The 13,513-nt window shown below is 39.2% G+C and overlaps 1 protein-coding gene across 2 annotated transcripts in view; it reads right to left on the reverse strand.

The window, feature by feature from the left end:
- Positions 1 to 13,513, reverse strand: part of CDH8 (cadherin 8) — a 223,399-nt gene that overhangs the window by 198,606 nt on the left and 11,280 nt on the right. For both annotated transcript variants that reach the window (XM_054049347.1, XM_054049346.1), the window contains exon 2: positions 8,083 to 8,533. In XM_054049347.1, the coding sequence (XP_053905322.1) occupies positions 8,083 to 8,334 (252 nt within the window). In that variant the 5' untranslated portion in view covers positions 8,335 to 8,533. The remainder of the gene's footprint in view (positions 1 to 8,082; positions 8,534 to 13,513) is intronic.

A 13,513-nucleotide genomic window follows, 5' to 3' on the forward strand; every position in this document is an offset into this window, starting at 1 on the left:
TGTAGTCTTTGGGTCTGTCACACAATGCTATGCAGCACATGAGGTACCAACCAGCTGGATACAACCAAGACATTTTAAATAAGTCTCCCATGCAGAAAAAAAGATTGTGCAAACCCTTTCTTGTTATTTTCACACAGAGGCTGATTTTCTTCATGACAGTTGTCATATATGTAGGTATTCTAGTCTACAAATTGAAAACTGGGTGTCTTAAGCATACCTCTCAAATGTCCTTCATTCCAACATATGTCACTCATTAGTCCCAAAGTTACTTCTGTGTCCCACCTTTCTGATGTTCCCTCTCTTTTGCTGTCAAAAGTTATTTACCTCAGGAACAAGGAAACATGAAACTGTGATGACACAGAGTCCAGCTTACACTAAAGGACTGAATCCTGTTGTATTTCATGTTTCTTGCCTGAATAATTTTTGTGTCTTTGTCACACATTGCAGCCCACATTTGGGCCTTGGCAGATTGAGAGAGATATTTCTCAGGGCTTGACAATGATATATTCAGTCCTTCACCTTAATGGTTTGACTCCGACCTGCGTTGTCAGCTATGCTAAGTCACTACCAACTGATGGCTCTTCAGTGGCCTATGGGAAATAAGCTACTTGCCAAATCAGTTCATAATGGTCAGGTGTCTGTTTAAAAAAAAACTACCTGCACAATTGGCACTAATTGGTACCCATGTTGACAAGAGGAACTGAGTCATCCTGACAGCACTAGAGGTGGTCCCTCCAGGTAGAATCTGAAACCCATTTGAAGAGCAGTGTGGGGAAGTTTACACTATTATGTCATATCTGTTACATGGTCACAGAGGACTCCACTCAATTTTTCATACTGTCACTCTAGCACTTTGCATGGACATTTGAAAACCATTAAAGTTCATTAAGAGAAAAATAAAAAGTTTGGCTCAGTGTATTGATTAGAACAAGCACCTAATTTCCCTCTATAGAGAATTAAGCTCAATCGGATCTACCAATCTTCTGGGGGGGGAAATCATTTGTGAGGCTTCAGCAAAACATGTTAAGGAACAAATACAAAGTAATAATAATATGAATGGGGCACCAAAATACCTGAATTCCTAAACTGAGTCACTGTGTAATCAGACCCACAATATGGATGTCCTTCCTCACCCCTCTCCTTCCTCGTGTGTTATTATATACACCCTTGTCTGTCAAGTCTAAAAGTTAGGGCCCAATCCTGGAAGGTGCCAAGCACATCAGAGAAGTGCTCTGCATCCTTAACTTCATTAAAGGGCACACACCTTGTCTCAGAGGGTGCTCGGCACATTGCAGGACTGAGCCCTTCATGTGTATTCTGCAAAGCGCCTTACACACTACTAGGTGCTAGACAATAATGGGCCACATCCCAGACCCATCATTCTGCCTTGCTTTCTGCCACTCTAGCAGAATAAAGCAGAATTGATCGAATGGTGGGAGGGAGTCAGGGTGGGCATGGCAGAGTTCTGCTGCACTCAAGGACTACCCAACTGGCAGAACAGCCCTTTAAGGCCATTTTTAGCCAGTGCACCTGTGGCTGCTCTAAATTGTACTGGGGCCTAAATTGGCTCCAGGATTGGAGGGAGGGGAACATGAAAGTGGCTAAAAGCAGCCTTTGACTCCCCCCATTCAGCTGTACTTACAGCAATACATAGGAATAAGAAGGTCTGAGTTCTGCACCTAGCTAACTAAAGCCATGAGATCTCAATAATATGATTTTTAAACTGCCTACACTTTGAAGAGACACTTCCAGGTACTTTACTGAAACAGTTTGTTCTTGTTTAACATTACATTCTAGTAAGGAATCTTTTCTCGGTTGTATCTACTTGAATACCAATTTTAAAAGAAACCAGCACTGTCTACACTGACACTGGAAAATTCATTAAAACCGTACCATTTTTATCAGGCTCATATAAAATATTGTGTGCTCCATTTGTTGTTTTGTAGCAATATTTACCTAAGAAAAGCTATTCTCGGAGCTGCGTATATACTTCTGTATTGATACTGGGACACATTAACAAGGAAATAACCGAAACAGGAGAACTACTGTACACTGTGATCCATTAATAATAAGCAAAAAAAGATGGGGGATACGGCCTAAAAATAGGTAAGAAAATAAATTGTATATTTTTTTTTTACTTCTGAGTGTTTATTAACAAATAACTAGGAAAAAAGCCCTACATGAATGCACTATTAAGCTTGCACAGGAAATGAAAAAGCTAAAACTCCAACAGCAATGGCAGCATTTCAAATCCTGAATGTTTCATGATGCACATTTTAGGTCATAAATAATAAAATACAAAGATAAGCAGAAAACAGGACTAGAAATACTACATGTATGTAATATGACTGGCCCTTTCTACAGTCCTTTAGCTGTAAAAACCTTAATGGTGCATTAACACAGGACCGCATCATCCCCTGAAAAGGATACACACCCACGGACTGCAAACTTCCACTCCTTAACATTGATTTCCCCCATTCAGGCAAGAAGCATGTAGTTCAGCCCCTCTTAGATACAGATCCCTTTTGCAACATTAATGAGAACAGCATTAACAGGCAGCCACAAAAAATAATGGAACTAACTAGTTAATTAAATAAATAAAAAGGACATAAAAATAAAGTAAATTTTACATGCAAATACTTCGTATGACGCGCTGATCACATGAACATGCACAATGCAGAACCCATAGCTCAGCGCTATACTCTTCTATTCATGATGCTATTTCCATTTTAAGGCTCAATGCATTGTCTTTTCAGCACACCAGCCCAAGACCCAACCTGGGAACACATCATGTCCCTCTGTACTGTTCACCTCTGAGAGGCTCATAGGAAAGTATTGACAGGTTCTCACACCTCTAAGAGCCTGATCCAAAAACCATTGAAATCAGTGGAAAGACTCTCATTTACTTTATTGATCATGCCCAGAGAAAGATACACACAACATACACGGACAAGGCGATTGCAACACATGGCTTTGGAGGTAGAAAGAAGTAAAGTGGAAGAAATCAGAGTGGGATCCTGAGAAGAATTGGGAGGGTCTGTGGGGACCGGAGAAGCAGCCTATTGAAAGAGCATCAATCTGACTGTTTGTCAGTACAGTTCCTTTGAGTCAGGGGTTTATTATTGAATTATTCAATATTGACTCCAGGAATGAAAAATAAAAGGCTTCTGTCATTTTCAAATCCCTTCTATGTGCGTCTACTGTTTTTTTTGTCTCCTGTACTGTACCCATAAATCATAACTGTAACGCATAAACTAAACAACCTAGGTTTTGCCTGAAAATGTCTGTCTACTACACTGTAGACTACCTATGCCATTTAACACATCACAAGTTACATGTACTATATATTTATCTTGGGCTCCATAAGACTGGTAAATGGGAGCTGTGATAACATGTTCCACATATTTTATTACATTGTGTAGTTGCTTAATATTTCCTAACTTTATTTTCTACTTCATTGTGAATTCTGCTGTTGTCTCCAATGAAAGAACAGTGACATTTGATACACCACAGAGCTCATGGTACATCTGCCATGGAGTTGTAAATGCATGCGGAAAAGGCTAAGAACATACAGCAGTATATACCAAGTAAAAGTTCTAGCTAAGTAATCAAATCTTCGAGAACAGCAGGCAGTGTCATCAGACATATCACTCCACAGTTGAATGAGATTGTCAATCGCTGGAAGGCTGTCTGAAAAACACAGTTTGCAGGTCTTCCAAAGCTGAAAGTACTACCTTTGGAAGGTAATCTAGACTTACCCTATTGCAGGTTGACATATACGTGTGAATCAAAAGGAACAGATCATGGGAAATAAAAAGACCGAAAGAAGATTATTTGTAAGTATCATGTTTCTGTACTGTTTTAAACAACATATTTAAACTTGTGCAGGAGGGTAGTTCCATTTAGCACAGGGCTTATGTGAACTTGAAAGTGAATGATTAGTGTCCATATAGGTTTTTAAAATTGTATTTACATACGTACAGTATTGGAACGATGACATTTCTTATGATGTTAATAATCCAATAACTAAATATAGATAGGTAAATAATAAGCATTTATGTAGTATTTTATGGGCATTATCTAATTAATCCTCCCAACAACCCTGACACAATATTTATATCCTCATCTTAAAGATGGGGAAATGGAGGCAGCAGAGCTTATGGCATGATTTTGCTCATACGGAAGTAAATGGCAAAATTCCCATTAACTTCAGCAGTGCATCCCGTTGACTTCAACAAAGTCAGGGGCAAAGTTAGAACCAAGCACTCCTCCTTCCCAGTCCTTTACTCATTTCACTCAACCACCATACCTACCTTGTTGTCTGACTGTCTATTTCATTTGAAAGAAGAAGCTTTCAATTCTTCTGTTAATTTCATCCTCCAATTATTGTCATATGCTAGAGAGACCACATTGAGAGCATAATTCTTTATGTAACTTGTAGTCCCCAAGGATAATGCACAATAGTACTAGATAAGTATGCAGCTATACTGCATCAGTTAAAAGTTCTGTCAGCATTAAAAGCTCTGTTTTAAGGTAGCTAACATTTATGTTTCCTAACTCATACACTCTGCATGTGTGTTTTTACCTCAGATAGAACTATATTTTAGAAAAGGTTATTTGAACCTGTGTATGTGTTTTTCCAAAGGGTTTCAGTATTCTATTTCATTTTATATTCAGGCTTAAGTGCCAATGTCATGAGGGGCTGAACACTTCCTGAAAGGTAATCAGTGGCCTCAGCACCCACTGGAGTGCATGACCCTTTGTAGAGATGCATAGCTCCCGAATCGCCAGTCCACAGGCGCGGCAAACTGCTCCCATGGCTACGAGGCAGGAGTGACCTTCAATCCAGCGTTTGTGTTTGGGAAACTTATTTGGCTGATTTAATTGTACCCTCGCAGCTAGTGTTCACGCGCTCAAGAGATAAGTTCGTTATCTTATGTGCATGTATACTGCCTAGCTCTTCTATACGCAAGAATGTAACCACTAAAAAAAGTTGTAAACAAAATAAAAAAAAAAATAAAAACCCCAAAAAAAGTTTTCCTAAAAAGCTTTTTACAAAAAACTTGTAAAACTCTCTAACTACCACAAACCTAGCGTTCTGTTTCCTTTCCTGCGTCGTCACCACAACCCTTATCTTGAGAAGTGCTGATTCTTTAGGGGTGAGTTCTCAAAGGGCCCTATATTGGCCTTAGAAATTGTGTGCCAACTTTTTCCTTGTACATGTGTGATTATCTAAGTATGCAAACCCTTGTGTTTGTATTTGCATATCAGAGCAAAGACCTAAAGACCTGATTTGCACACATGGCAGGTCCTTGGTGCATATTAGCACAGTAACTGTGCAAGCACTCAGATAGTAAGGTGATGAGAGCCATATAAGAACTGATATAAATGGAATAGAAATAGCTCTACATGAAATTTAGCCTTTGTTTAACTAGAATCACTTTTGGAGTTTGGCTGTTACGTTCACAGCACTTTCTGCCTTGTGATAGAATTGAGTATGTTCAGAGCATTCTGTACAAGTACAGGTGTCTTGTGAATATAAACAGTACTCGTAACATGTAGCAAATGCAACATGTAAACAACATTGGCTATGCACGCAGTAGAACACACATGTACAAGTGCAGCAAATGTAACAGCCTGTCAGTGTTTTACTTTCTTATTCTGAGACAGTCTACAATAACTCACTAAAGCGTACCTTATAGAGCGCCTTTCATCCAAAAAGCTTTAGGGTCAATCATAAGCTAAAAATGTTCTTGACAAAAGAAGCAACAGAAGTGAAGGAGCAACCTCCAACTGTGCAAACTCGTGGTTAGGAGAAAGACTGGAGGAACAGAATAAGCAGAAAAGGGACTTGCAGAATATTGGTAAAATAGGGAGCGTGAATCCAGTGAAAGCTCTGAAGACCAAGACGCTAATTTTAAATTGGAATCTGGGATGGGTAGTTAAACCAAGGAGGGTGACAGAGAACAGAGATGCCATACCTCCACTTTCTGAAGGCCTAAAAAAAGCAGTTGCCATTTTAAAGTTGGGAAGAGAGTTATAACCTGACTTTGAAAAGTGTTGAGCACCTGCAACTCCCATTGACTACAATGGAACGTATGGGGCTCACATCTCTCAGGATCAGGCCTTAAAAAAGCAGAAGTAAAGGTGATTTTCTGGAGATAGCAATAGACACAGACAAGAATTACTAGGAAATATTAAGTTTAACTTCAGAAATAAACCCCAAATTTCTGCCCTTTAGAACATGTTCCACTTTTCACTCTCTTTCATCTCTATCATGCCATATACTAATTATGCAGCAGTCCCAGCAAATGGGATATCATGGCATTGTAATAATAAGTACTATTCAAAGACCTAGCAGAAGAGGAGTATAATGTCTTTATTAGTTTTGCCTGAGGTCCCGTCTCCCCTCCTTTTCTCTTCATTAATGAATTTAAAACAATGCAGGAAATTAAATCCAAAAACTACTGAGCATTACAGCAAAGTTAAGGCTATGATTTCACTGAAAAATAAACTCCCACAAAACTGAGATGCAGTGCTCTCGCTCTCTCTCAGTCCTTCTGAGAAGCCTTAAATGCTTGGGCATTGCTGCACATATGGTACATAAGATCACAAACTCTTCTGATAACTCTGCTATGAAAGGATTAACTAAGGAGTGACTGCCTTGATTCAAAATCTTCTTGTTTGTCATCTTACGTACACTACAAAAAAACGCTCTCCTCATTGTTTTAAATGCAACTGGGAATATTGTATATTAATAAGCGTGTTGCGGCCCCATTTGTATTGGGATAGTTTACTGACTGCAACAAAGCATATTAAGATAAATCTTCCATTGGTATAAATCAACATTAGTTTACATTGAAAGTCAATGGAGCTGTGCCTGTTTGCACCATCTGGCCCAAGATTTGGAGTCCAAACTGATCATTTCACAAAATCAATTTAAAATAGCAATGGGTGACAATTGCTATTAGCATATTGGTCCAGGAACAAATATCAAATCTATACTTTCTCTGTCTTTTCTTCAGTAACATGCATAACTATTGAAATTCCCTGTAGTACACTGCAACATGTACAGAATGCTTTAACATGAAATTATCCATGTTTTAACCCATTGTCTGCCTACATTTTAGATACATTTTAGGAGCCAATGTAATGTGGTAATAATGTGTCTGATTATTCAGAGGAAACAGAAAGTTAATGATATGTTACAGTATTTGACTATTCTGATATAAATCAAACATCCAACAAGGAGAAGACATGTATTTGCTAGTCAAGCTTTATGATGAATGCAGATGGCATGATCTCTTTCCAAGGCAAGTGTGATTCGAAATTACTGATTGAAAGAAATGAACAGAGCTGTAAAAATAAACAAGGGGTTGGTAATAGACAAGGTAGAGTATATGTCAAGGCAAGCATGTGCTATTTTACTCATGCTCTCCATCTTCCTGTTACAAAATACTATGCCTATGATGTTATATTGTCTGGCATGTACATCAGGGTCAGTCTACAAATATATCTTAGCCTGGTGTCTTCTATTGTATAAGGTACACTTTCATCCTTGTGTTTAGGCTTGCTCCAACATGCATCTCTGAGAAATGTCAGAGCATTTTAAAGCTTTGTGTAGCAGGACAGCAGGTGAAAAGTGACCATAAAATATAAAAACTTTTGAATACTGTATGTAAATATAAGCATGTAACAAATAGCAGCTTTTTGAAAAGTCTTAAGATGAGAAAGGCTAAGCATGCTGGCTAATGACATTTAAAAATATGTGCATCTGTTTCCCTTTATCACCAAAAATAAAAGATGCTTTCTATCTTGAAAATACAAGTTAGAACAGGCTGTCTGTACCCTGAAATCTCCAGTCCACTAAAAAGATCATTCTACTTTCTCCTGTCAGATGATCATATAATTTATGTTAGTTGCATAATTACAAAAGGAGTAAATATCTATAAAACATAAATTTACAGGCATCAGGGAAGACTCAGAATGACCAAGAGCTGTAAACTTGAGCTTGATAGGAAAGTCTAAGCCAACGTCTACTCTACATTTTCGTAGTGAAAGAAAAAAAAAATCTTTACTTACCCGGCCAACTAATATTGGTTCAGGTCCAGAAAATTCTTCTAATACAAACATTTGGTTCCAAACCCAGCCCCTCTTCGAACGGTTCAAAACCTTCTGTTCTCCACTGAGCCCACTTAGTCCCATACTGGATCCACTTGGTAATATTTGAGATTGATTCAATGGAGCCATATAAATGGAAGGAAGGACAGTAATCCATAATATTATTAATGGAGTCCATACATCCATAAGCATCTCCGTTAGTCTTTCTGGCATTGTACCACAAGCTTAGCAAATCACCACAGAACTGAAACAATTATTTTGCTTTCCTCCAGACGATAGCCATCCAGTTCATCATGCAGTAAAGTACATTTACTTACAGATCCTCCATATGTTTGCAGCACAGTGAACATAAACAAAAATTGCTTAGCTTATAAAAACATGATCCACTGGGTTTTCCTGTCATCCAAGATTCCTGCAAAAATAAGAGTAATACAAAGTTAGCTATAAAGTGCTTGGGGATATATTTTATAAAATCTTAGTTATTTTCATGTCAGAAACAAGCCAAAGTCCAGTTTTATATTTATAGTAGATAATATATGTGTCTAGGAAATGAATTTTAATTCCCATTTTAAAGGGGGGGGGGGGCAAATAAGGGACAGATACTTCTGTCAATGTTGGTAGCACCTTCCTGCACTACTAGTTCCTTCGATTTCAGGTCAGAACTACTCAGTGTGAGCCAGCATATTAGAATTTGACCCTGTATAAACCTTTCAGTAAAAGCTAACCACAAATAACTCTGAAGCTGAGCAATAATACAGCGGTGGGTAACTCATTTTTCTTTTTTTAGTCTACATGTCCTCTGCTCGCTTTGAAGTCAATGGAGCGTACTCAGTACCTCAAAGGATTGAATCCTTTTTTTCCCCCAGGCATTCATAATAGCCAGGGCAAGAACATTTTTTTTTATTCATGTATGGCCACAAGAAAAAAAAATAGTTCAACTTTAGTAAATATTGTAACTTTAAGAAAGAAAATATTAATTTCATTTATGTAGAGGCAGGCAGGAACCAGATTTCTCATTTTGCAAGACTTTCTACCATTTCTATTTTGTTTTCCCTTTCCAAAACAGCACAAAATCCAAAATATTTTGACATTTTATCACAAAATGACCCCCCCACCCCTCCCCCACACACACTTACACAAAATAAATGTTTTTGGTCAATCAACACTGTTTTGTTCCTATAACATCAATGTCATTCCACTTTTTTATTTTTTTCAATTATATTTTAGCAAAAAAAAAAAATTAAAAATGCAATAAAAAGTCATTTTGAAATGGAAAATCAAAATATTCCATTCCAAAAAGGTCAAAATGGAATGTTTACACCTCATTGGAATGTTCTCTTTCTGTGTTTTTGTTGTTTTCCAAAATTTTATAAAAAACATATTTCTCCAAAACATTTCACTTTTGATTCACCAGAATTTTTAAATGAAAAACACATCAAATTTCTGATCAACTCTATTTACAAGTCACTTTCCCCTACCTCTGTTTATACAACATAATAAAACCATAAAAAACAACAAAAACATAATTTGGCATAAAAAATAAGACCTTAACAAATAAGGCAAATAAAACCTGATATGGAGATCTCGTATAACATGATGAGGGGAAAGGAAGAGGACAGAAGAAAATAAAAGGCTCAGCAGTGGCCAATTTAAAAAAAAAAACAAACCCTTTAAAATAAGATCTTGAAGTGTTTGTTTCCCCTAAGAGATGTACTGAGATGAAGAAGCTAGTTTAACAACTTAAAGTCTGCTACAGTATAGCCACAATGCTCTACAAACCTTAAATGCAACCGTAGGTTACTTAAAAAGATGTCTGGGATATAACTCAAAGAGGATAATAGCATGGCTGGAGTTTTGTAAAAGGTTTCCTGATATATAATCATTGGCTGGTTCAGAACCAAATGTAATCTTATGGAAAACTACAGTGTAGGAGGATAGGTACACGGCTGTCAACTCATGATTTTTTGTGTGTGTGGCTCAGAGCTGTACAAATCACTGATTGTTTTGGTTAGCTAGTAGTTCTGAATTTTTTTTTTTAATTTGTTTCATATAGGCCCAAACCAATTTTTTCCCCCGAAATTGTGTGCAGGATGTGGTATTATGGAGAGGTACTATGGCACTTCAAACCCAACACAGTTTGGTCACACAAAGTATTTCATTCAACTTGAAACTAAACATTTAATTTAAATTTTGAGCTTTTTTTTTAAAAAAAAGTAATTTTTGTTTTCAACCAAAATAATTCAGAAATATCAATATGAATTTACATAACGTTTCACTCAACTTGAATCTGCATTTTTCTGTGAGAAAAAAGTTTTGGCCAAAATAATGTCATCCAGCTCTACTGTCTGATGATATTCAGTGTTTATCTTGAAGCCTAAACTTCTTGAGTCATATGATTATGGGAGACTCACAACTTTCATTTTTGTATACATATTGTACGGTTCTAGTATTCATGTTTGTGAAGGAAAAACTTGAAAACATGAACATGATGTTTAAAGGCTAATAAAACAAACAGAAAACAAGTAAAAAGGCACAAACTGTGGGGTTTGTTCTGTTTAATATAAGAATGGCCTACTGGATCAGACCAATGGTCCATCTAGACCAGTATTCTGTCTTCCAACAGCAGCTGGTCCCAGGTGCTTCAAAGGGAGTGAACAGAACAGGCAATCATCGAAGACCCATTTCCTATCAACCACTCCCAGCTTCTGGCAATCAGAGACTAGGGATACCCAGAGCATGGGGTTGTATCCCTGACCATCTTCACTAATAGCCATTGATGGACCTATGCTCCGTTAACTTATCTAGTTCTTTTAGGAGCCCAATTATAGTTTTGGCCTTCGCAACATCTCTTGGCAACAAGTTCCCAGGTTTGTTTGTATTTCAGTAACTGACAACATAGCTGTGGAAACCTCTTGCAAGAAATTCTAAAGCCATGAGAGACTCATCTTTTTAAGAAGGTGAGAAGAGCTGTTATGAACTAAAACTCAGTCCAAGTACCTCTGGACCTCGAAGTGTGATACTTTCAATAATGCAACAAGAATGAGGTAAGTGCCCATTCCAGTAACTGTTATGGGTCTCAGTGCTGAAGATTGAGTGAGAGGGAGAGGGCTGGAAGGTAATACAACCTAATTCTCTGAAGAGATTTTTCTATGAAATGTGAAGGGAAGAGACGTAACCTGACTTTCCATATCCCCTAAGCCCCCCACGGAGTGGTGAGGAACAGAATGGAAGGACAGTTCTCTCTTAAGAGCTTGAGGAGGGGTGGGGACAACCAATTTCACTCTGAAGACAATGAAGGTATGGGGAACAAGAGGGTTTGTAACTACTGCCCTGTAGACCAGGGGTCGGCAATGTTTGGCACACGGCTCGCCAGGGTAAGCACCCTGGCGGGCCGGGCCAGTTTATTTACCTGCTGACGTGACAGGTTCGGCCGATCGCGGCCCCCCACTGGCTGCAGTTCGCTGTCCCGGGCCAATGGGGACAGCAGGAAGCTGCGGCCAGCACATCCCTCGGCCCGCGCCGCTTCTCGCCCGGGACGGCGAACCGCAGCGAGTGGGGGCCGCGATCGGCCGAACCTGCCGCATCAGCAGGCAAATAAACTGGCTTGGCCCGCCAGGTTGCTTACCCTGGTGAGCTGCATGCCAAACATTGCCGACCCCTGCTGTAGACCTTAAAAGGGAGAGGAACCCAGAATGTGTTAAGGTAGGTAAGAGGTAATTAGAGGGAGAAGGAACGTTCAAGCTTAGATGGAAACAATATACAACTTGGTAGCTTGGGATAAGGTTTTTCATATTTTTCTGTTCATGTGAATCAAAAGCAAAGGAAACCTCAGGGTAGCATGACCCACCATGAAGTGTAAAGGTCACCATCTTGGCTGACACTAGGGATCAAATCAGGGACATCCAGAGTTAGAAGCATAAGTCTTTCCAGCTTGAGTAAAACTCTGTAGGTGGGTAGGTAGCTGTAACACTCAGATCCACCGTGAATTTAACACAGAAGGGGGCACATAACACACACACACTGACCTGTGAGTTACACGTGCACCAGAGAAATCTTTCAGATGAACCCACCCTGAGATTGCTGCTGATTTGGACACAGCTCTAATTGGCACTTTTTTGCCATTCCCAGGACTGAATAATAATAAAACACAGCACTTTTCATATTCAAAGGGCTTTTAAAAACATCAACTAATTAATCTAATTAAGACTGAACTGCTGTCCCCTTTCACTCAAAGGGGGCTCCCTCCTGAACAGAGCTGAAGCAAATTGGTGGGATAGTGTGACACTTGTACTGCTACTACATATGCTGTATCTTTTTGTTATATAGGGTAGAGAAGGGACATAAGACTTTAGTTACCTGAACTGCCAATCTGCAAAAACTAAATTCACTTAGATGTATGTTAAAAGAAATACAGGAAGCTCAGATCCATTACTTTTCAGGCAGTACAGCCGGATTAAATCCCATCTAGCCATTGCTAATACATCAAGATTCTTTAGCCACGATTGGATCCGATCTCAGTGTAACTCCATGGGAGAGGCTTCAGCAATACTTCAAGCAAACAAAAACAGCAGCAACAACGTTCACATAACACGTTTCATTAAACCGAACTCAGTAAAACAACCTGGCAAAAAGCACAGTTAACTTGAGCACTGTTATCATAAATGTGCAATAAGTTCTCCAGCACCAGTGAGAAAGGAAAGTTGCAGCATGTGTTAGGCATTGCAGGCTACAGAACAAATCCCCCTCTTACCTGCACATATTTTTGCTTTTAGCACGGTTATGCATGTGAATATGCACAGTTCACAATGAAGGAGACTCATTAGTATCTCCACAATGAAGGCTGATCTTCTGGAACCCTTCACTGCAAACCTCATTTGAACCCATTACTCTGACTTTGCCAGTAGTAAGTCAATCCACCTGGAGCTGAGGGGCCTAGGCCTGTTTTAAGGGAGAGGCCTTTGACCAACACACAGAGAATGGGCTGTCTCCAGAGTCCTGGGCAGTTGTGGAAATGGGTTGTTCTTGCCACTCTAGTTGCTGCATTCCATGTGCAGGATGTATTATGGAGAGGTACTATGGCACTTTCCCTGTCCCCATGACTGCTATTGGTTATATTTTGTGGTCAGAGATTGCTGTGAAATAGATGCATCCGACGAAGTGGGCATTCACCCACGAAAGCTTATGCTCCAATACATCTGTTAGTCTTAAAGGTGCCACAGGACTCTCTGTTGCTGTGAAATAGAGACACTGCAGCCATGCTCCCCTTTTCCTTGATACTCAGTGTGTACCAGGGCCTAAGGAAGTGGTGTGGAGCTTGGGTAGTGGCTCTCTGCCATCTGAGGATCCCCTCATGAGGCCAGATCTGCAGGCTCTCCAGCTACTTTGTGCCATC

This window comes from Malaclemys terrapin, chromosome 14 (assembly GCF_027887155.1).
Source record: "Malaclemys terrapin pileata isolate rMalTer1 chromosome 14, rMalTer1.hap1, whole genome shotgun sequence".
Classification (NCBI taxonomy): Eukaryota; Metazoa; Chordata; order Testudines; family Emydidae; genus Malaclemys; species Malaclemys terrapin.